General features: G+C 57.8%; 3 protein-coding genes across 9 annotated transcripts; 1 reads left to right on the top strand and 2 right to left on the bottom strand.

The window, feature by feature from the left end:
• Window positions 1-2,301: 2,301 nt before the first annotated feature.
• NTMT1 (N-terminal Xaa-Pro-Lys N-methyltransferase 1) lies at window positions 2,302-9,982 on the top strand. 5 transcript variants are annotated; one of them, XM_070378857.1, is made up of 5 exons: window positions 2,302-2,459; window positions 7,395-7,559; window positions 7,692-7,905; window positions 8,616-8,868; window positions 9,593-9,982. In XM_070378857.1, exons 3-5 carry the CDS (start codon window positions 7,744-7,746, stop codon window positions 9,847-9,849), a joined length of 672 nt encoding a protein of 223 aa, XP_070234958.1. In that variant the 5' UTR covers window positions 2,302-2,459; window positions 7,395-7,559; window positions 7,692-7,743; the 3' UTR covers window positions 9,850-9,982. The 5 variants fall into 5 exon arrangements, with proteins under 5 accessions (XP_070234958.1, XP_005908846.2, XP_070234960.1 ...); XM_005908784.2 differs by lacking the exon at window positions 7,395-7,559; XM_070378859.1 differs by lacking the exons at window positions 2,302-2,459; window positions 7,395-7,559 and adding an exon at window positions 2,587-2,767.
• A 458-nt stretch (window positions 9,983-10,440) lies between these two features.
• On the bottom strand, window positions 10,441-12,454 carry LOC138990016 (uncharacterized). The gene is made up of 4 exons (XM_070380180.1): window positions 12,425-12,454; window positions 11,567-11,951; window positions 10,940-11,493; window positions 10,441-10,875 (listed from the first exon to the last, which is right to left on the bottom strand). The coding sequence occupies exons 1-4, from the start codon at window positions 12,452-12,454 to the stop codon at window positions 10,441-10,443; spliced, it is 1,404 nt and encodes a 467-aa protein (XP_070236281.1).
• On the bottom strand, window positions 11,882-17,580 carry ASB6 (ankyrin repeat and SOCS box containing 6). Of its 3 annotated transcripts, none has more exons than XM_070378855.1 (6): window positions 17,319-17,579; window positions 16,084-16,265; window positions 15,018-15,124; window positions 14,815-14,923; window positions 13,814-13,900; window positions 11,882-13,587 (listed from the first exon to the last, which is right to left on the bottom strand). In XM_070378855.1, exons 1-6 carry the CDS (start codon window positions 17,429-17,431, stop codon window positions 13,046-13,048), a joined length of 1,140 nt encoding a protein of 379 aa, XP_070234956.1. In that variant the 5' UTR covers window positions 17,432-17,579; the 3' UTR covers window positions 11,882-13,045. The 3 variants fall into 3 exon arrangements, with proteins under 3 accessions (XP_070234956.1, XP_070234955.1, XP_070234957.1); XM_070378854.1 differs by having other exon boundaries at window positions 11,885-13,713; window positions 17,319-17,577; XM_070378856.1 differs by lacking the exon at window positions 14,815-14,923 and having other exon boundaries at window positions 13,462-13,713; window positions 17,319-17,580.
• Between the last annotated feature and the right edge of the window lie 4,504 nt (window positions 17,581-22,084).

Raw genomic sequence — 22,084 nt, 5'->3', positions numbered from 1 at the left:
GGGAGGCTCAGGTGGGTCAGGTTTGGGCTGGGGTGACTCTGGAGTTAGAACTCGGAAGTCTGGGCAGTAAGAATGCGGTGGGCCTGCAAGCTGTGAGAACCAGCTTTGAGCCTGTGCTCTGCTTCTGCATGCTGTGTGAGGCTGGTTAAGTCTCTCCTTTCTCAGGGCCCATGATAAAATGGACAGCTGGGCTCCATCTGTGACTCTCAGTTGGGAGAGGGCAGGGAGGAAGCTTGTACTGTAAAACTAGAGTGAGGAACAAGGGTAGTTTGGGCAGTGATTTCGCTGGCCTGATAGGATTTTACAATTTGAAAATGGAGAAAAAGATGACTTTGAATTCACATTACAAGATGTCTGCCTGGAGGAGGCATCCCAGACAATATAATGGATTTCTTTTCTTTTTTTTTGAAATTAGTTATTTATTTGGCTGTGTTAGGTCTTGGTTGTAGCATGCGTGGCTCTCCATTGCCTCAAGCGAGATCTCTCGTTGAGATGTACGATATTTTGTTGTGACTTGTTGTGACCTACGAACCCTCCAGCTGGGGCATGCAGACTCATTTTTCTCCTCAGCATGTGGGATCTTAGTTCCCCCACCAGGGATTGAACCCATGTCCCCTGCACTGCAAGGCAGATTCCTAACCCCTGGGCCACCAGGGAAATCCCAATGTAATGTATTTCTGCAGAGGCTCCTCAACCAGGGATGGAAGAACATCCTTCCTTAGGAAGTTAGAATATTGAGTGAGGAGGGTGAGAAATTTTTTCTGTTTATTTTAAGGGTATGTGAATTTTTAGAAAATGAATGAGGAACACCAGACTACCTAGATGATTTCTAAGAAAGCCTCCAGCCCATATATGCTGAACACATTTATTGAGTATCTATTACGTGCGAGGCCTGGGAATTCAGTGATGCAAGAGGCTTTGGAATTCAGTGGCCCAGCCAGACCTGGAAAAGTCTTGGAGTCCAGATGCAGGGAAGGGACTTTGTCTTCCATGGACAGGAAAGAAAAAAAAAAAAAAAAAAGTAGAGGTGGATTTTTAGGCAACCCCCCGCAAAGATCTAGACTCGGAGCCACACTCACAAAGATTATAGAAACTTCCTGATTGAGGCTGCCCAAGATCTATCCTCCTGCCGTAGAGGTGTGGAAAATGAAGCTTGGGAGAGGGGTCCAAGGCCAGGGAACCAAGTCTAAACTGCTGTGCCCTAGGGAGTCGGACATGACTGAGCGACTGAACTGAACTGAACTGAAGGGAGGATGCTACATAATATGGACAGATCTGGGGACTCAATAGCAGGTCGGGGGACCTCGCTGGTGGTCCAGTGGCTAAAACTCTGTACTCCCAATGCAGGGGGCCCAGGTTCAATCCCTTGTCAGGGAACTAGATCCCAAATGCAACAACTAAGAGCCCACATGCTGCAACTAAGATCCAGCTCAGCCAAATAAATATTTTTTAAAAAAAGGTGGGGCTTTTCAGGGCACCCCACTGCCCCACCATAGCTTTCACTTCATTACAGCAAACACACTGTAAGCTCCTCCTGTGTGCAGTGTCCAGGAGGCACTGTAAATCTAAGCCAGGGTGTCAGTCTAGGAAAAAAGAATTTATGATAAATATTGTGAATATTATGCTATACATGAATACCTTGACGAATATTATGAATCAGTTTCTATTTACTGACAGCCGGCTCCAAACACTGGGCTGAAGTCTCAACTCACAATATCTCACAGGTGTAACCCTCCGAGCATTGAGAAATGAGTAATTATTCTGTGCATCTGGCGGAAGAAGAGACTGAGGCTTGGAGAGGTTCCCAAGGTCTTCTACCTGCAAACTCACTTGTTCATCTCGACTGCTCCAGGGACCAATTCAGAATTTGTGTATGGGAGGAACCTAGGAGAGGGCAACCTTTTCGAAATGGAAACTTCATGGCCTTGTTCCGCTTATTTGGAGTGGCAACCCCTTGGCACTGTCAAGAGTATTTTTTCCTTTACTTGTTTTTTTTTTTGGATCTGTATATTTTAAGGATGTTAATTGTTATGGGTAGAGTCAAGGCAAGAATAAGGCTCTCTCCCCCGCCTCTTTTTTTTGTAACCCAGTGGAAGACCCACAAAACGCTTTTTTCAAGCCTCCTCCAAATGAGCTGGTGCAAAAGCCGGAGGCGGGATAAGCTCTGCGTTTTGGCTCTTTAAAGGCAGTGAAGTTCTCGAGTTAGGGCAGAAGCCCAAGGGGTCAAGGGGGCGGGGGGGCGGAGACAAGCCGCGCGCGGGGCGGAGCCCGACGCAGCCCCGCCCCCAGAAGCGCGGAAGTGACGTAAGTGGGCAAAAGCGGCGCGCGCCGCGAGGTGTCGCTTCCAGCCAAGGTTGGACGGAGCTGGTCGTGGGCAGGTGGGGGGGTCTTCGGCCCTGCCGCCCCTCTTTTCCGCTTCCCCGTCCTCTTCTCCCGCGTCCCGGGAGCCCCCACCCGGGGTGAGTAGCGCGAGGCGGAGCGGGGTGGGGGGCGGAGACAGCGGCCGCCGGGAGAGGGGAGGCCCCGGACCCCAACCGCCTGGGTCCCCTGAAGCCTCCCCGGCTCTTCACGTGACCCGAGCGCGAGCGGGCTCGGCCCCACGTGCGCGCTCGCGGAAGGTCCGCCGGCCGGCCCTGGGCCCCCGGGGTCCCGGGGTGGAGGAAGGCTGAGACCCCGCAAGCCTGATCAGGGCACTGCCCCCACGCCGAACCCCGCCGCCTCAAGTTCCTTTCCCTGTCTGAGCCTCAGTTTCCCCTCTGCCAGACGGGTAAGGCGCGCACCCTCAAAGGAGGGTGGGTGTGAGGATTCAGGAAGAGCGCTCGGATCACAGTCGGGCACAGGGTATCGTGCTCGTTACCCAGGCGCCGCTCTCATATTTCACCTTGGACCCGACCCCAGTGACGGCTCAACAGAGGTGCTATTTCAAAGGACAGCCCGCCGGCCCCCCGAGCCCTTGGAGCCAAGGTCAGCCTGTTGGCAGAGAGGCTGCCATAAATCTGAAGGCCCAGGCTCTGCTGCCCAGTCAGCTGCGACCTCTCTCTGGATCTGGTGCGTCTGTAAGACAAGGGTTAGAAACAACTGGTGTCAGAGGCCCTGCCGGTGGGGCCGGGTTGTACTGCACATGGTCTGGATGTAGAGTCTGCTCAGTGAGATGGCCTGAGCCCCTGGGAGAAAGGGGACCTTGAGCGGGGTCAGAAGTCTGGATTCTGTCCTTGTTCTGTTCCTGGTTTCCTGTGTGTGTGCATTGCTCCATTTTAGTGAATGGTTTTTCTGTGTGTACCAGAGACTATGGGAGGGTTGGAAGTAAATACATGTGGCATGCTTTGGTGGCGACCAGAAGCCCTGGAGTCACCAAAACCTTGGGGGTTTCTGTGCCTGCGTGGCTGGAGGCTCGCTCCCCTCTGCTGCCATTGGCAGAGTCATTTGAGTGACTGGATTGACCACCCTGAAGTAGCAGTGATAATCCCTTAGGTGTGACCAACACGCCACGGTTTATAGGGCCTTTCAGCACATTTTCTCATTAGATCTTCACATTTAGCAGAGAGAATTGATGAGCATCTCATTGGACAGAGGGTTTTTTTTTTTTTTTTTTTAAGATTAATATGTGCCCAGCAGTGTCTGGATCACTTTTCACTTTTATATCCACATTTAATCATCACAGCCCTCCTGTAAAGTCAATATTGTTCCCGTTTTATAGATAAAGACACCTACTTAACTGAGGTTGTGTCTTATCTGAGCTTACACAGCCAGTGAGAGGAGAGCCAGTGTTCGGACCTGGTTCATTCACCATCAGAGTTTAATCCCCTCCCCTCTTCCTTGCTTCTTCCTTGTTCCCTCCGTTACGACATGATTCCTTTAAATGTCAAGGTCCCCTGAATAATCTCATTTACAAGAATTCCACTTACAGGCAGGGACAGTTCAGACACCATTCTCTGTCATGGATCCTGGAAGAAGAGTAGTTGCTGGGGTGGCTGCCCAGGGTCGCCCTAAACACCTTGGGGTGGGGAGATGACCATGAAGGATGCCCAGACACATTCCACTCTGAGAAGCAGAAGTTCCATAATGAGCAAAGGGTCTCTTTTCTCCTCCGAGCTCATTTAGAGCACTCACGAAACCAGACTGTGTCCAGGCCCCTTCGCATCCCTGCAGCCACGTGGCTCCTTCCTATGATCTGGACTGAGTGTAGGAGGACTTCTTGGAGTTTGATCAATAACACTGCTGTCCCCACTGACTCCTAGGGACCTCCTGTCCACCCCAGTCTGGATGCCAGGAGGTACAGTGTAGACAGGGCCCCAGAAGTCATGTTTACTAATGAGTCTAAGCTGTTAGAATAAATGTCAAAGTCACCCTTGCCATTTCCCAGGCTGGATGTGCCTCCCTGGCTTATTCCCAGACTCTGCCTGTAAGTGGAATTCTTGTCAATGAGATTATTCAGGGGACCTTGACATTTAAAGGAATCATGTTGTATGGCTTTTGGTAAAGCAAAAAATTATACTGTCAGTAAAGGGCTTCAGTGTTATCAGATTGGAACGGTTACATCTTTGTAGGATTTTCTGAAAAGTACAGAATGGCTGTAGCCGCACAAAGGTCCTTCTTTGATTCTTGAGCAACCAGTTAGTAAATTGCCCCCTTGTATCAGGTCTGAGGCTAATGGTGTGTGAGGCACTGTCCCTGCGCCCAGGAGCCTTGTCTGCTGGGAGGAAGGGCAAACAACAGGCAGAGGGAGAGAGTGCACCCCGGGGGCGTCTGGCCCACAATTATTCTGTTCATTTGATCGGCAGGGAATTTTGTTGAATACCTATGAGCTGTGTGGAATGCAAGAGAAATACAATGATACATTCCAGGATGTCGCCACTGCTTTCTCAGGCAGTTCCCAGTCCTGTGGGGAGAGAGAGACAAGCACAGAACCAGAAGTGTATCTGAGGGGGACAGGGTCGAACCACCTGCAGTTTGTCTTCGGGGGAGCAAGCTGTGTGGTGTGGAAGAGCTGGCTTTGGCGCGGTTCTTCCTGGGTGGCGGTCAGGGCCCGGTGGGACGCTGTGACAGAGTTGCCGTGGCCCCTGTTGCCAGGGCCGGGGAGCCCACTTGGCCTTGCCGACCCCACCCACGTAAGCCACCCCCAAACCCAGTCAAGTTACATGGTGATGTTCAAGCTGGCGGCCCCCCCGTCAGTTGCCAGGGAGCCACTGCCGCAGCTAGTGTGCTTGGGGACTGGGGGGTCTCTGCATCCTTTCGCTGTGCGTGTCCCTCAGGGTTGGGGGGACAAGAGCCCATTCTCAAAAGCAGCATGCGACGTCCTCGTTCTGATTGGGCGGGAGGGTAGTAGCTTCAGGGGTTGGGACACGGGTGTGGGACACTGCCATGATTGGGGTGGGTGGACAGTATTTGGAACCCAGGCCCCCCTAGCCTGTTACCCCAGAGGGCTCTTGGGTGGGTACAGTAACTGGAGCCAAAGTCACCGCGGTCCCAGGCCCTGCGCCTGCCCAGGAAGCGGGGGATCTGTCTGAGAGCTGACTCAGGAGCCCGTGGAAGGACTGGAGCAGGGGCCTCCAGGAGCAGAAGGGGCCTCCGAGGGTGGGACTTTGGCCAACCTGGTTGTGCTAGTAGATCTCTCGGCCCTCCTCTGTTCCTCGGAAGGCCAGCGTGTGAGAAAGCCTGGATCCGTGGAGGAGGTGGCCCCCTGCCCAGCAGCTCCCACCTGCCAGGCCGGGCCCTCCCTGGTGACCGCACTCGCTGGTGGGGTCTCTGGAAGGGGCTGGCCATGGCAGAAGTGGAACTGCATCGAGGAGCCGTGTCTCTGAGTTGTTTGCGCGGGGCACGCCTGCTGCTTCTGGAAGGTTCCTTCTGGGACAAGATCAGAATACAGGTGTTGGGTTGGAGGCTGGCGACAGACACGGGAGTGAAAGATCTTCAGCACGCCTCATGTTTTGTCTCCCTTCTCTCCTCCTAGTCTCCAGGCTGCGTCCTGAAGGCCCGTGCTGTCCGCAGGGCACTTTCCCATTACTTCCCTTGAGGCATTCCTTGGTCTTAGGGGGTTCTCAGCTCTTTTGCAGGACTGTACCGGCTGGGTGGGGTGGGCTTAACTTCAGCCCCGTGGAGTTCTGTAAAGGGGGCAGAGTGAAGCCCCCGGAGCTCAGAGGCGCACAGCTTTCCTGTAGGACGGGGTCGGGGGGTGCTGCCACCCCTGCACCGAGTGACCCGTGTGCCCTCGCAGGCCAGATGGTCAGTCAACAGCTCATTTCAGAAGGAAACACACGCTCTGAAGGCAGCAGCCGTGGGGCGTGGGTAAGGACATGGGAGGAAGGCACCTCGGTGGGTCAGGGCAGGCCTCTGGGGGGAGATGGCACTCAAGCTGCGACGCTGAGGTGACAATGAGCTGCCCACGCGGGGGGGCTAGGGCCTGGCAGGTGCACGGGCCTCCTGGCCTAGGGTAGGGACCCTGACCTGGCCCCGCCTTCCCACGCTGCCCCTGCTCCGTCCCCAGGATGGGTCCCCGCACACCCTCACCCTTCAGAAACTCACCCGATCGCTTCCCCGTTGGTGACACATGGCAGCCAGCCGGGCCAGCCCTCTGTGTGGCATGCACGCCACGCCGTCTCTGCTCTGCCCCTGTCACCATCCAGAGTGTTCCTTGTTCTCAGGGCCCGGCTCAGGGCTTGCCTTCTCTCAGCTGCTGCCCCGCCTGCCACTCGGAAGGGACTTCTTCATCCCTCGAGTTCCCATAGCACTTTCTGTCTCAGCGAGAGGCCTCGTTTCTGCCTTGTGTTTGCACTGGTTCCATTCGGGGAGCGGGCTATATCTGGACCAGCCCTGTGCACGGAGAGCATCTGTAGACCAGTGTTGTCCATGGGGAGAGGTGACCCTCCCTGCCCCGTGTGGCGCAGCCCAGCTGGCGGGTGTGGGGCGCTGTGGGCCTCTGTTCTGCTCTGGGGGCCTGGCCATCTGCTGGTCCTCTCACCCGGGAGTCCACTCAGCTGCCAGCACCGCCTTCTGGAATCTCACGTCTCAGGCCACTTCCTGCTTAACCCGGAGTAGTTGCAGCTCGCTGCCCTTCGGGGTGAAGGCTGAGTTGGCAGCCGTGACCTAGAGGACCCCGAGCTTCCCCTTGGAGGAGCCCCTCGCCCTCGCGTCTTCCCAGTCGCTGTGCGAATGTGTCCTCCTCCCTGGTGTCGGCTGCTGTGTCACGTCTCCTGGCGCCCGTCGTCTGCCCGCCCCTGTGCCCCTCTGTGGCCCTCATGCACGGTGGTGTGTGTCCGCCTGCCTCTCTCCCTGTTCGCAGCACTGCACCCCGTGGCGAGCCTGTCCACGTGCTCATGACCGAAGCTGGGAGGCGGGGTCCTCGGGGTCCCAGAGAGGAGGCTTCAGTTCCGTGCTTTGCTCTTCTTTAACTGTAGATCGGGATCCTGTCTACCGTGGGGTCAGAAGCCGCCAGGTCAGGTGTCCTGTCGGGAAAGGAAAGATGGAGAAGCCAGGACGCCGGGTCTCCTGCTCTGACATGAAGATAGCTTTGTGAAATGACTTGAATACGGCTCTTGTCAGGAGGCACTGCCCTCCGAGGGGTAGGAGCGGGCGGGGGTTGGAGGGGGCAGCCACTCCTCGGCATCAGACAGGATCGTGTGACCAGGAGCAGCCATGCCAGGAGACTGGGGCCCGAAACCTGGCTGCTTCACCCACTTCCCTTTCCTTCTCAGGAACCACCAGTGCTGAGTTTGGTGCCTGGGCAGAGACGCGGCTGCTGACAGCATGACCAGCGAGGTGATCGAGGACGAGAAGCAGTTCTACTCCAAGGCCAAGACGTACTGGAAGGAGGTCCCTGCCACCGTGGACGGCATGCTCGGGGGGTATGGCCACATCTCCAGCATCGACATCAACAGCTCCCGGAAGTTCCTGCAGAGGTTTCTGAGGGTAGGCAGGTCTGGTGTGCTCTCCAGGAGGAGAGCCCACGTCCACCACCCAGGCCTTGACGAGCGGGTGGGGCGGGCCAGCTCGTAGGCTTTGCCGCAAGGTCCCCAGCCAGGAGCCGGCTGTCATACTGGGGCCTCCTGGTGCCGGAACAGAGCAGCTTTCTCGCAGACTGTTCCATTTTTCCAGAGGCGGAAACCTTTGCTCTCTTGCCATGTTTGCAAATATCTGGGCTGTGGGTGTTGGCTGGTCTGCTGAACACAGACTCCCACTTTCTTGTCCTGCCACCGCCTCTGTGCCAGGCTGGCAGCGCTAGGGCCAGAGCCTCCCCAGGCCCGCCTCCCTGCCTCTCCCTCGGCACACACCGTGGCTGCTGTTTCCCCCTGCTCCACCCGTGTGCCAGCCTCCCAGGTGTGCTCACCGAGTGCCCTCTTCCTTCTTTCACTGCTTCTCTCCACGGCCCTTGTGAGCGAGAGGAGATGAGTGCATCTAGTCAAGTTAACACCTTTAAGTGGAGGTTGGCTTTCATCTCAGGAACATGTGACCCAGAAAACGGCTGTGCTGTGCTCACGCCCACCGCCGGCGCCACCCACGCCAGCCACCAGCCTGTGCTGATCTGAGTAGTTCTGGGGGCTCACAAGGAAAGGCCCTTTGCAGAGGGGTCCCTCTGGCTTCTAACCCTTCTCTTCAGTCTGTCTTCTCTGCTGCTTCAGGAAGGCCCGAACAAGACGGGGACCTCATACGCCCTGGACTGCGGAGCCGGCATTGGGAGGATCACCAAGCGGCTGCTCTTGCCTCTCTTTGGAGTGGTGGACATGGTGGATGTAACAGAGGACTTCCTGGTCAAGGCTAAGACCTACCTGGGCGAGGAGGGCAAGAGAGTGAGGAACTTCTTCTGCTGCGGCCTGCAGGACTTCAGCCCCGAGCCACAGTCCTACGATGTGATCTGGATCCAGTGGGTGATAGGTGAGCCTGCCGCGCCTCTCTGCACCTTCCTGCCCATCTCTGCTCCTGCGGGTGGGGGGCCAGAGGCTCCTCAACTCCTCCCTCCCCGGGGCTCCACCTCAAAGGCTCATTTGTTTCCACATTTTGTTTCAACTCAGTATCTGCTGTGACCCATTTGGGGGCAGTTCTTTGCTGAAAAAAATATTTAATTTTCAAGTTTTAATTGCATTCAAAGAATGTGGAAATGAGTTTTTCTAAGGAAGGGGTTTTTAGGAGAAGTGGAAGCCTCAGCCGCCCGCTGTGCTGTCTGTGGGGAGCGAGCCCTGCCCTGCTGTCCTGGCCTGCACCCACTTAGCCTGATGGCACAATCGGGGTGCTCTTCTCGGGTTGCCCACCTGGCAGCAGGCCTCCCCACTGCAAGCTCGGTGGCCCAGGCCTGCCAGGAACCCACGGGGTCCAGCCCTGAGTTCTGTTTGGGGTTGTGATGTAGGTGAGGAACTCGGCTGGGTGCACGCCGCTGGCAAAGGTTAGGAGGGGAGGGTGGAGGGCAGGTGTGGGGCAGGTGGCTTCTGAGCCCATTTCCGCTCAAAGTGGGGTTTGGTGAACCCCCTCAGGGCTGTTGAGAGCCAGCGCGCCCTGTGTGTTCAGCACGGTCAGCACTCAGGAAGGTAGTAGTGGTGCCGAAGGCCAGGCAGGGGCCCAGCGGGGCCTGCCTCTCCCCGGTGACAGCCTCTGCTTCCCCCAGGCCACCTGACCGATCAGCATCTGGCCGAGTTCCTGTGGCGCTGCAAGCGGGGCCTGCGCCCCAATGGCATTATTGTCATCAAGGACAACATGGCCCAGGAGGGCGTCATCCTGGACGACGTGGACAGCAGCGTGTGCCGCGCCCTGGACGTGGTGCACAGGATCGTCCGCAGCGCAGGCCTCAGCCTCCTGGCCCAGGAGCGGCAGGAGAACCTCCCAGACGAGATCTACCACGTCTACAGCCTTGCCCTGAGATGAGCGGGCCAGCGGAGCGAGGGCCCGGTGTGGGGCCGGGGACTGGCGGCCGGGCGAGGCCCAGAAGCGCCACGTTGATGGTTCGGGAGTGTTGAGCGGGGTCACTAAATATACCTGTCTGCCGTCTACTGCCAAACAGGCTGTTTTTCAAAAAGGCATAAGAGACCCGGTCTGGAGGGGTGCTGCTGGATGGGGCGCTGAGGCTGCAGCAAGGTGGGGACTGGGCGACCCCGGGGCCCCTGTGCTCCTATCAGAAGCGAGAGTCCCTCACCTCCAGGACACTGGCTGGCCCTCCAGTCACAGGCCTGGCTGCCTCAGGAGGAACAGAATGACCCTTAATGAAGTTGCTGAGGACTGTGCCTCGGGGTAGGAGGGGAGCTGGGGCTGTGGGGCCTGCAGTTCCAGACCTCCTGGCTGCCAGAGCCCATGCGGCACCTGCTGAATTGTGGGGATGGGGGCACGTCCATGTTCCTGGTGCTGTTGGGAGATGGGGGGGTGTCCACGTTCCTGGTGCTGGTGGGGGATGGGGCATGTCTACGTTCCTGGCGCTCGTAGGGGCTGGGGGCATGTCCATGTTCCTGGTGCTATTGGGGGCTAGGGGCATGTCCACGTTCCTGGTACTGGTGGGGGATGGGGCATGTCCACGGTCCTGGTGCTCAGGGATGGGGTATGTCCACGTTCCTGGTGCTGGTGGGAATGGGGCATGTCCACGTTCCTGGTGCTGGTGGGGATGGGGCATGTCCACGTTCCTGGTGCTCGTGGGGGATGGGGCATGTCCACGTTCCTGGTGCTCGTGGGGGCTGGGGCATGTCCACGTTCCTGGTGCTCGTGGGGCTGGGGTATGTCCACGTTCCTGGTGCTCAGGGATGGGGGCATGTCCACATTCCTGGTGCTCTTGGGGGCCGGGGGCATGTCCACGTTCCTGGTGCTGGTGGGGGCCAGGGGCATGTCCACGTTCCTGGTGCTGTTGTGAGATGGGGGCATGTCCACGTTCCTGGTGCTCGTGGGGGATGGGGTATGTCCACGTTCCTGGTGGGGGATGGGGGCGTGTCCACGTTCCTGGTGGGGGATGGGGGCATGGGGGCATGTCCACGTTCCTGGTGGGGGATGGGGGCGTGTCCACGTTCCTGGTGCTGGTGGGGGATGGGGGCGTGTCCACGTTCCTGGTGCTGGTGGGGGCCGGGGCGTGTCCACGTTCCTGGTGCTGGTGGGGGATGGGGGCATGTCCAGGGTCCTGGTGCTCGTGGGGGATGGGGGCGTGTCCACGTTCCTGGTGCTGGTGGGGGATGGGGCGTGTCCACGTTCCTGGTGCTGGTGGGGGGGCGTGTCCACGTTCCTGGTGCTGGTGGGGATGGGGCATGTCCACGTTCCTGGTGCTGGTGGGGATGGGGCGGTCCACGTTCCTGGTGCTGGTGGGGGATGGGGCGTGTCCACGTTCCTGGTGCTGGTGGGGGATGGGGCGTGTCCACGGTCCTGGTGCTGGTGGCGGATGGGGCGTGTCCACGGTCCTGGTGCTGGTGGCGGATGGGGGCGTGTCCACGTTCCTGGTGCTCGTGGGGGATAGGGGTGTGTCCACGGTCCTGGTGCTGTGGGGATGGGGCGGGTCCCGGTGCTGGTGGCGGATGGGGCGTGTCCACGGTCCCGGTGCTGGTGGGGATGGGGCGTGTCCACGTTCCTGGTGCTGGTGGGGATGGGGCCCTGGTGCTCGTGGGGATCCCACGTTCCTGGTGCTGGTGGGGGATGGGGGCATGTCCACGGTCCTGGTGCTGGTGGGGGATGGGGGCATGTCCAGGGTCCTGGTGCTCGTGGGGGATGGGGGCGTGTCCACGTTCCTGGTGCTGGTGGGGATGGGGCATGTCCACGTCCTTCTGGTGCGTGTCCACGTTCCTGGGGCTGGGGCGTGTCCACGTTTCTGGTGCTCGTGGGGGCTGGGGCGTGTCCACGTTCCTGGTGCTCGTGGGGGCTGGGGCGTGTCCACGTTCCTGGTGCTGGTGGGGCTGGGGCGTGTCCACGTTCCTGGTGCTGGTGGGGGGTGGGGGCGTGTCCACGTTCCTGGTGCTGGTGGGGATGGGGCCCTGGCGTCCTAACTTGATGGTCACTGCAGCCTGCGGCAAGGGGAGAGGCCAGAGTGTCACTCCTGGCTGTGCCTGTGGCTCCTCCTTGGGGGGCATTTTCAGTCAAAAATAAAAGGGTGAAGCCTATACTGGAGAGGCCCTCGCCTGTCTGGAGTGGTGCTTGTCTTTACTGGGACAACCATGTGGAGCGGTTTGCAAACTGCTCTAAGCACGGCATCTTGTACCTGCTGCCCCTCCCTCCCGGCTGCTGTGGGATCCTTTACCCTGAATTCAGGGAAGGTGGTGGGCGTGTATGTGTGAATGTTACACAAGGACCTTTAAGGCCAAGAGAAATCAGTTTAATTTATAAATATATCCTTTAGTCCCCTCAGCTTATCTCCAAGGCGGTTACACAATTCACAATAACCACCCTGTGGGACCCGCAGGCGGCCTGGTGAGGGCTCAACACAGGGCGGAGGTTGGCTTTCAGCCTTGGTAGCTTTTCCCATCAGATGAGCCCTCACGACATAAGACATTTCAGAAAGACAGCCCATGGTCATGCATGATTGCTTTTTAGAAGGTTTGGTCCCCAAACCCCAGGTTTGGCACAAACAGCTGCCACCAGAGCACAGCCCTGCCCCTTGGTAGGCGGGGTGCTGGGTGGCTTGCCCCAGAGCTATAGAAGCTGGCCAGAGTTAGCTCAGCTCTCTCCCTACCTGCCCCGAAGCACTTATGTTTTTGACAGAATCTTGAGTGAAGAGTCAAGGGTCTCGGCTGGGCTGCACCCCACAGGCCCCTCCGGGCGTCTCCACGCGGGCCGGGCCGGCTTCCTCAGGAGGGCGCAGGCGTGGAGCCCCCTTGCTTCTCTCAGTGCTTGGCACTCCCTCCCATCAGGAGGGTCTGTGCTTGTCCTAAACCCTGTCCCTGGTTCCACTGTGGGCCGAGGCTTGGAGTCGCTCCCAGGGGAAGCGGGGGCAGTCTCCCTGCAGAGAGAGGCCTTCCCCCGCTGGAGCGCTTGCGGCCACCTGGCTCCACCCTGCACCTTCTGACAGGCGGATCCAAGGCCCTCCCCTCGGGCTGCCCTGGTACTTGAATCACCCACAGGCCGACGGGGCTGCCCAGACCCCGCCCCGCAGCCTGGACGGTCAGAGGTCGTCCTCGACGGCGCCACTGTGCTCGCTGAGGAGGTACCACTTGAGCCTGTCGGGCAGAGGCAGGGCCTTGACCTTGGCGTCCACGGGCCACGGCTGAAGGCAGAGGCGGATGCACACGCGGCACAGGTGCTTGAGGGGCGGCGGGTAGCTCTCCAGCTGCCTCAGGGAGGAGTGCAGCGCCTGGATCTTGTCCGCCAGGCTGCCCACGGGGTGGATGTCGAAGCTCTCGGGCAGCCGCAGCTTCTGGGAGCTGGTCACCATGAGGTCCAGCACGGTCTCGGCCTTGCGCAGCAGGTCCGCGTGGCTCTCGTCCTCCGCGCAGCCCGGGTGGGAGCAGAGCCTCTCGAAGACGATGTGGAAGCCGGACCAGCAGGACGCGCCGTGCAGGGAGCAGTTGTAGGCAGCTCCCGACTCCAGCAGGAAGCGCAGCAGGGGGAAGTGGAGCTTGAAGCTCTTGAGGCAGATGTGCGTGAGGGACTCGTGGGCCGGGCACTCGCTGGGGTCGGCGCCGTGGGCCAGCAGCAGCTGTGTGACTTGGAAGCAAAAGCGATTGATCAGCTGGGCCTCCTCTTTGTCGCCTCCCACCGTCTCGCCCAGCAGGAAGATGATGCAGGTGAACACTGTGTCCCCGTCTTTGGTCGTGGCCTTGACGTCCGCCCCTAGGAGAGCCAGGAGGGGGAAGAAGGTGGGAGGAGGCCTTCGGCCAGTGGAGCCGCGCCTCACGGGCCAGGGGGAGCCGCGTGGAAGGGTGGGGCTCACCTCCTTCCAGCAGGAGCCGGATGTTCTCGGTGTTGTGGACCTGCACCCCATCACTGCTGGCCAGAGCGTGGAGCAGGGCCGTCTTACCTAGAGGGGGAGAGCTGGTGAGGCGGGGAGTGGGGGCTGGACGGCCTGGGGGTGGGAGAGGAAATACCCTCAGGTCCAGATACTGAAGGCTAAAAACAACTGACCTGGGGGATTTCCCTGTGGCCTAGTGACTAGGACTCTGTGCACCCAGTGCTGGGGGTCTGGGTTTGGTCCCGGGTCAGGGAACTAGATCCCATGTGCACCAACTCAGACCCGGTGCAGCCAAATGAAAAAAAAAACACCAAAACTGGTGGCTCAGTGGTAAAGAATCCACCTCAGTGCAGGAGACACAGGTTTGATCCCTGGTCTGGAAGATCCCATATCCGAAGAGCAACTAAGACCATGCTGGAGAGCCCGGGAGCCACAGCTCCTGAGTCCACATGCTCTAGGGCCAGTGTTCCACAAGAGAAGCCTCCGAAATGGAAAGCCTGCACACCGCAACCGGAAAGTCGCCCCCACTCGCCAACTAGACAGACGTCCACATACCAACAAAGACCCGGCACAGCCAAAAACAAAACACCAAACTGACCTCTCAGCCACGGCTGAGGGTGACAAGTTTCTGGCCGTTTTCTCTCCACCGACACAAACACTGGACCAGAAGGGCCAGGAGAAGGAGGATTTTTCTGGACCCTGAAATGCTACCTGAGACCCAGCCTGGGTGGAAGGAAGCCCCATCACTCAGGAGCTGAGCACACAGGTCCAGCTCCTGCAGACGTCCTCGTGGGGCCAAGATGCACTGCCTCCCGAGCCTCTGTGAGTCAGCAGAAGACACCAGCGCGCACCAGCCATGCTCTGCCATCAGACGGGCTGCCTCCAGCCTGCCTAACGAGCCGTCACCCCCGCACGCCCGGGGTTACCTCACGAGGCAGTCTATCCTGCCCCAGCGCATCCTGCTTTTCTCCAGGAGCACCCACCATGCTTGTCGGCCGCATTGACGTCTGCTCCGAGGTCCAGGAGGCGTTGCAGGCAGGGCAGGCGCTCCGGCTCCTCGCTGGCCAGGTCCAGGGGGCTGCTCTCGTGGATCTGAGCCGAGAAAGCACAGCCAGGTTGGCCCTGGGGCCTGTGAGCGCTCAGGGCCCCGGCCACATCCCTCCTTCAGAGCAGGGCTGGCTCTTACCCGGTCCCTCCGGTTGATGTCGGCCCCGTGGCGCACCAGCAGCTCCACCATGTCAGGCTGGTTTCGCAGGACGGCGATATGCAGTGCCGTGTAGTAGGTGACGGGGTCTGAAGGCGCAGACACAGCTCACATTAGTCCTGCCCATCAGCACATTCTCACAGGATCCCAGGACCAGCCTGGCAGCCCAGCCCCAACACTCCAACCCAAGGGCTCCTGGCACCATGAGAGGTCAGGACACAGCTGTCCTCGTCGGATGCTAGGGTGCTCGGAGTCAGGCCTAAGTTCGGGTACTGGGGAGGCATTCCAATGAACGGACAAGTACTTAATCTGGGTTTTAGTCCCTTTTGTAAAATAGGACCTAAAACAAAACTGTGGGGAGGAACACCCACAAATGCTCAAAGCTGGGTCTCCCAAGTGACTGACTACAGAATGCCTCCCCCAGCTCCTTGACCTCCCAGGAGCCCAGCAGCCTCTGAGCCTGTCCTCCAAAAGGGAGGAAAGATACGCCTGGCACGTCCTGTATCAGCACAAAAACCCCCATTTGGGAACAAGTCAGTCCCGAGTGTCTCCTGGCTGACCTTGTCTCCCGCCCCAGCCCCCCACCCAGGGCAAAACAAAGAGGGAAGGAAGATGGCTCCCTCAGCACCTCCCGGGCACACCAGCCGGACGCCAACACCGTCAGTCTGTGATTTATGCCCAGTGTCTTATCTGTTTCCCCCCTCTCCCCGTGGCTCAGAACCAGTGGCAGAAAATTACTTTCCCTTAGCTCTGGGCACAGCGCCAGCAGCCCCATTTTCGCATTAATGGAAGCAAGGACTTAACTGGGAGCTGGAGGAAAGTTTGCTAAGTCAATCGCCTGACAGGAGCAGTGACAAACCTGCTCCGAGCAGAGGCGGTTAAGGGCCTCTGGGAAACCTGCAGGCTGGGAGGCCACCCAGTGCGGGCTTCCTCGGGCATCACCCCTGAGACAGATGAGGGCAGAGCCTGGAGGCTTTGACCACCCGCCCCCCCGCCCAGGCCACACCTAAGCCATCTGTCCACCCCAGCCCTCCAGGCTCCGGAGGACCTTCAAAGTTGAGGTTGGCTCCATTCCGCAGGAGCACGGCGGCTGCGCGTGTCAGCCCCAGCTCGGCCATCTTCAGCAGGGCGTTGCTCACGCCTTCCTGGTAAAATGGAGAGTGGGCTTTTCTTTCCAGCAGCTCGGTGAGAACAAGGATGCGGCTCTCCTCGCTGGTGGCATAACTGGGCCTGGGGCAGGAGAGAGGACCAGCTGAGGGTGGGACAAGCTGGCTTGGCACCCTGCGGGTAGGTGGCCTTTGGTCTCCTGCAGTCACCCCCCACTTCGCCCCCACCCCCACCCCAGGCAGGGCCCTGGCTCCATGGGGCAGAAAGTCTCTTCCGAAAAGGGTGGGAGAAAGGACCAAGCAAGATCTTTTCAATGGAGCAGACTCCTCAGGTTTGCTGAGAAAGGATTGGGGCTGTCATCAACCTCCTTCCAAGTTACCCATACAACCTGGCCCCTGGCTTGGGTACAAAGCCTCATACACCTGCGCTGTCAGCACTGAAGGGAACCCTTGCGGCCAAGGGCAAGAACCAGACACCGACTGACCCGGGGCTGCAGAAGGTGCTGCACCCCAGCTCAGGCCATCCCGCAGCCAGGGCGGTCAGCAGACCTCCCGAAGCCCGATCACACTCAGAGACGTTCGGTCCACCGAAGGCAGAGGGACCCAGAAAGCCCTTTGCTCCACAGCCCCAACCCGCCTACCCCCCTCGCCAATTCCAACCGATGCCCGAAACACACCCCCGATCCCCCTCTCCTCGGCTCTTTTCTCCGCTCCACGTAAGGCAGTATATACCACTTTAATCACTGTCAGCCTCTCTTCTCTGGGAGCACGATCACCACGAAGGCTGAGGGTTTTAGCTCGCCAATGTAGCCTCTAAACGATGCTTTCTGAACAGCCTTCCCACAGGTTCATGTATGACAGACCCGCGCCTGTCTATACCAAACGGGAAACTCGGGGCTACAGAAAGCTCATCCCGCGCCGCGTTTACCGATTACACCCTGCCCCTCTGCAACTCCAGGTAGAGGGCACAGGACAGGCAGGGCGCAGGGTGGGGCGCTGAGGCAGAGGCCCTGCCGCCACCCCGCCCCACGGCCCTCCCTGAGCGGGCCGCGGCCGCCTCCACCCATCCCCGCCCGCCCTCGGTCTCATCTGACAGATGAGGACACCGCCCGCCATATTTATGGCGACAAGGAAAGGGGTGCCGCGCCGGTCTGAGGCGGGGGAGGGCGCGAGTTACCCGTCCAGGGGCTCCTGCCGCTCGGGGTCCTGGATGCCCAAGGAGCCCAGGATAGCATCCACGAGCGGCTGGTACTCGAAGATAATCCTCCGGAAGCCATGCAGGAACGGCATGGCGGCGGCCGCACCTTCCACCGAGGCGGAGACGCCGACTGGGGTGCGTCGCGGGGCCCGCAGTCCTGACCAGGTTCGGCCACTCGCTAGGTCCAGTCCCCGCCCCGCGCCCGGCTCGGTGCACCGCCCAACCCGGGGCTACGCGCCGGAAGTCATCCGCGCGCTTCCGGCCCGCTCAGGCCCCGGGGAAGGGACCGGGCGGCGGCGACAGCGCCCTCTGCGGGTTCGGAGGATCGCGGTGCGATTGGGTGAGCAAGCTCGGGGTGTCTTGTGGGGGCAGCCCGCAGGACTGGAGGGCGCAGACCCGCAGCCAAGTCCGATCCCAGCCCTAGGCCCGCAAACTCCTTTCCCGGCCCGACCCGGCTCCGCCTTGCTATCCCGCTCGCGGCCGCTGGGCGCCGTCCGAGCTCCGCCCATTGAGCGAGTACACACCGGGCGGATCCTTGCCCAGCTCCCAGGAAGGCTGGACCCCCGGTGCCCCCGACTTGGGTGGGAGTTGGGTCGGACCACGGTTGGGCCTGGCTTTCACCTTGTCCCCACGCTGACTGAACTACACCCACCCCGACGGGCGATGAGGACGATTCCTTAGCCCTTGCAGCCTACTGGGGCTTCTTCCACTTTCTGCCTTGATGGACTCAATGAACTTCACTTTCTTCATCTGTAAAATGGGGATAATCAAACCCACGCAAGATCTTGGGTCAAGAGCTCTGTTACTGTCAGTCGAATCTAACAGGAAGGAGCCCAAGGCTGGGGCCACTTTTCTAGGGAGTAGCGTCAGGCCTTGGGCCTCGCATTCAAACGTCCACAACCTTGAGGCCCACGGTGGAGCCCTGATGTCTTCGTGATTCTGGAAAGCCCGTCGTGCAGGGGTGCACCAGTCCCAGCCGCTCAGGTGGCAGCCTTGGTCTCCCATCGCCCCCCACCCTCCACCACGTGGGCTTGGGAGTCTCTCCCACCTGACACGTGTCAGGGACAAGTCTTGTTGAAGGAAGTGGAAAACGTTTAGAGATGAATTTAAAGACAATCCCATGTGCCTACAATTAAACATTAAAAAATGGGTAGAGTAGGGCTCCCCAATCCTGCCCCAACCCCGTCCACCAAGAAAAACCCAATCCAAAGCCTTCCAGGTCCAGCTATGGGGACCCAGCAGGGTCCAGTATGCAGCAAGGGCTGGACAATTGCTTGCTTATAATTCTTCAGTTTATAAGGTTGTTGTGCAGATCAAGGGATGAACCTTTAAAATCCCCATCAGGTCTCAGAAGATCTAATTTTGCTTCCCCCTCCATTGCCTAAAGGAGCAAGAAAAGTGGTAGGGGGATCAGCAGGGAATCTGCCTGTAATTCAGGAAACCTGGGTTCAATCCCTGGGTCGGGAAGATCCCCTGGAAGAGGAAATGACAACCCACTCCAGTATTCTTGCCTGGAGAATTCCACGGACAGAGGAGCCTGGCTGACTACAGTCCATGGGGTCACAAAAAGTTGGACACGACTAAGCGACTAACACACACACACACACATACACGCGGCAAGCTTGCCAGAAGGGGCTCCAGATTACAAAGTCCCTCATTTCCAGCACACGTCTGCCTTGGTTCTCACTCCAGGAAGAAGTATCTTCTCCTTAAGTGAAACTGGGAAATTTATTTTACTCACACAGAAGCGGAGATTTCCAGCTTGTCTTGTAAAAGCAGAAGACTGGACACTTGGGCCCAAATTCCTATCTGGCAACAAGATCCCTCTGGATGGGGCCCTTGCTCTGGTGTACCTCAGTCTCCGCAGGAGTTCCCTTGGGGGTCTGGGAATGCCTGCCCCTTTTTGAAGGATTCACACCCCACCCGTCAATTGATCCCGGGGCCCTGAATGGCACAGGCACCCCCAGGTGACCCCCGGGTTTCACAGTGATCCCGAGTCACTTGCTCCATGGCACAGGTGAGGGGCCTAAGGGGCCTGGAGAAGGCTAGAGCACGTGGTCAGTAACGACAGGCGGCCCATCTTCTAGACCATTCTATAGGGTCCAGGGCAGAACTGGGAGGGTGGACACAGCCTGGCCCAAGGCCAGCCTCAACCCTGGCTTCATTCATTCCTTGAGACTGTGAGAACAAAGCACCAGGAACTGGGTGGCTTAAAACAACAGAAATCTGTTCTCTCTCAGTCCTGGGAGCCAGAACTCTGACCTCAAAGTGTCAGCAGGACCATGCTCCCTCTGAAGACAATAGAGAAGGTTTTTAGCATCTCTGGGCATGGCTTGTGTTGGTCTCTGCCTGGACATGGAACAACAGACTGGTTCCAAATAGGTAAAGGAGTACATCAAGGCTGTACATTGTCACCCTGCTTATTTAACTTACATGCAGAGTACATCATGAGAAATGCTGGGCTGGAGGAAGCACAAGTTGGAATCAAGATTGCTGAGAGAAATATCAATAACCTCAGATAGGCAGATGACACCACCCTTATGGCAGAAAGTGAAGAACTAAAGAGCCTCTTGATGAAAGTGAAAGAGGAGAGTGAAAAAGTTGGCTTAAAGCTCAACATTCAGAAAACTAAGATCATGGCATCAGGTCCCATAAATTCATTGCAAATAGATGGGGAAACAGTGGAAACAGTGACAGACTTTATTTTGGGGGGCTCCAGAATCACTGCAGATGGTGACTGCAGCCATGAAATTAAAAGACGCTTACTCCTTGGAAGAAAAGTTATGACCAGCCTAGACAGCATATTCAAAAGCAGAGATACTACTTTGCCAACAAAGGTCCATCTAGTCAAGGCTATGGTTTTTCCAGTGGTCATGTATGGATGTGAGAGTTGGACTATAAAGAAAGCTGAGTGCCAAAGAATTGATGCTTTTGAACTGTGGTGTTGAAGAAGACTCTTGAGAGTCCGTTGGACTGCAAGGAGATCCAACCAGTCCATCCTAAAGGAAATCAGTCCTGACTATTCATTGGAAGGACTGATGTTGAAGCTGAAACCAATACTCTGGCCACCTGATGCAAAGACCTGACTCATTGGAAAAGACCCTGATGCTGGGAAAGATTGAAGGCAGGAGGAGAAGGGGACAACAGAGGATGAGATGGTTGGATGGCATCACTGACTCAATGGACATGAATTTGAGTAAACTCCGGGAGTTGGTGATGGACAGGGAGGCCTGACGTGCTGCCGTCCATGGGTTCTCGAAGAGTTGGACATGACCGAGTGACTGGACTGAATTGATCTCTGCCTGCCTCTGTCCTCATGTGGCTTTCTTTCCTACATCTGTGTCTGTGTCCAGATCTCCCTGTCCTTTCTAAATGGCACCAGTCACTGGATTGAGGGCCCACCCTAATCCAGTATGAATTCACTTTAACTTGATTACATTTGCAAAAACCTTATTTCCAAATAAGACCACGGTCATAGGTTCCTCAGGATTAGGATTTAAAATATCTCCTTGGAGGATACACAGCCACTCCAGTGGATGACCCCAGGCATGGCCCTTCTGGACGCCAGGCCTCAGTTTCCCCCCCTGTAACTCAAAGGCCTTTGGCTCTGACAGAGTTGGAGCCAATGAAGAGATCCTTGATGTTGCCAATGGGCTCTAAAAGAACAATTGTCTAGTGATTAGAACAGTAACAATCCCAAGTTAACTTTTATTTACTGAGCCCATTCTATAGTAACGTTTGACATACTTATCTTAATATACCCTCCTGAAGGGGGTGACAGAGGATGAGATGATTGGATGGCATCACTGACTCAATGGATATGAATTTCAACAAATGCTGGGAGATAGTGAAGGACAGGGAAGCCTGGCATGCTGCAGCCCATGAGGTTTCAAAGAGTCAGATGTGACTTAGAGACTGAACAGCAATAAGTAGGTGTTGGTATTACACCCTTTTCAACAAGGAAACTGAGGCTCAGAGAGGTTTGAGTGCTTGTCCAATGTTGCACAGCTGGGCTGGGTCATTAACCCAAGTTTGGGGGTCTCTTCCATATACCTGGCCTCCAGGGGTCGGGTGCCTGCATCTCCTCTGCTTCTGGGCCTGAGAGGGTCTGGACATGCAGAAGGGAGGGGCTGACCTCTGCTCTGTCCCAGCCCCTGGGCACCACACCATGGAACAGGCCCTGTCGCCTGCCCGTCTCCCAGACTCCTATCTTTAGAAAGCTCCGTGACCCATGACCTCCTTCCCATCAGCAAGGGCAATCCTGTTTCCTCCATCTGCCTCCCATTAAGGCTCTGTCACTCAGAGCCTCTCGTTTCAGCTCTGAACCTTCTCTTTTTTTGCCTGCCTCTCACTATCCTGCCGGTCCAGCCACTTCCTGCCACCCAACTCCGGGCTTCTTAGCAGGCGGTGGGCCTGGGGCCAAGCACCCAGTGCTCAGACCCTAGCAGGGTCTGTCCCTGCCCCCTCCTCCCCAGGGAGTTTGGGAGTCACTCTGAGTACCTAACGCACAGAGGGGGATAACCTTCATATATAAAGAACTGTTGAAAATCAACAAGAAGAAAACGAAAACCCTAAGAGAAGAATGGTCAAAGGACATGCACAGCCATGTCACGAAGGATGAAAAAGGGTCAACCAAAATAAGGAGAGAAGTGTAGTCTCTCCAGCTTTTCAACACTAACAGTGAAAACAGCTGACATATGGGACTTACCACATGCTCGATTCTGCTCTACAGAAGCTCAGCAAAG

The sequence above is a fragment of the Bos mutus genome, chromosome 11 (assembly GCF_027580195.1).
Source record: "Bos mutus isolate GX-2022 chromosome 11, NWIPB_WYAK_1.1, whole genome shotgun sequence".
Classification (NCBI taxonomy): domain Eukaryota; kingdom Metazoa; phylum Chordata; class Mammalia; order Artiodactyla; family Bovidae; genus Bos; species Bos mutus.
This window is presented reverse-complemented; position numbering and strand designations above follow the sequence as displayed.

Excerpts from the sequence above, each read along its gene's own strand:
- LOC138990016 (XM_070380180.1), bottom strand. The coding sequence starts at position 12,454 with ATGGGCTGTCTTTCTGAAATGTCTTATGTC. Across the intron at positions 11,494-11,566 it reads CCCCCACCAGCACCAGGAAC|CACCGGGACCGTGGACACGC; the intron begins GTGGGATCCCCA and ends CATCCCCACCAG. Across the intron at positions 10,876-10,939 it reads CCCCATCCCCCACCAGGAAC|GAACGTGGACATACCCCATC; the intron begins GTGGACATGCCC and ends ATCCCCCACCAG.
- ASB6 (XM_070378854.1), bottom strand. The coding sequence starts at position 17,431 with ATGCCGTTCCTGCATGGCTTCCGGAGGATTATCTTCGAGTACCAGCCG. Across the intron at positions 15,125-16,083 it reads AGCCAACCTCAACTTTGAAG|ACCCCGTCACCTACTACACG; the intron begins GTCCTCCGGAGC and ends CTGCGCCTTCAG. Across the intron at positions 13,714-13,813 it reads CCGGCTCCTGCTGGAAGGAG|GGGCGGACGTCAAGGCCACG; the intron begins GTGAGCCCCACC and ends TGGCTCTCCTAG.
- NTMT1 (XM_005908784.2), top strand. The coding sequence starts at position 7,744 with ATGACCAGCGAGGTGATCGAGGACGAGAAGCAGTTCTACTCCAAGGCC. Across the intron at positions 7,906-8,615 it reads TCCTGCAGAGGTTTCTGAGG|GAAGGCCCGAACAAGACGGG; the intron begins GTAGGCAGGTCT and ends CTGCTGCTTCAG. Across the intron at positions 8,869-9,592 it reads CTGGATCCAGTGGGTGATAG|GCCACCTGACCGATCAGCAT; the intron begins GTGAGCCTGCCG and ends TGCTTCCCCCAG.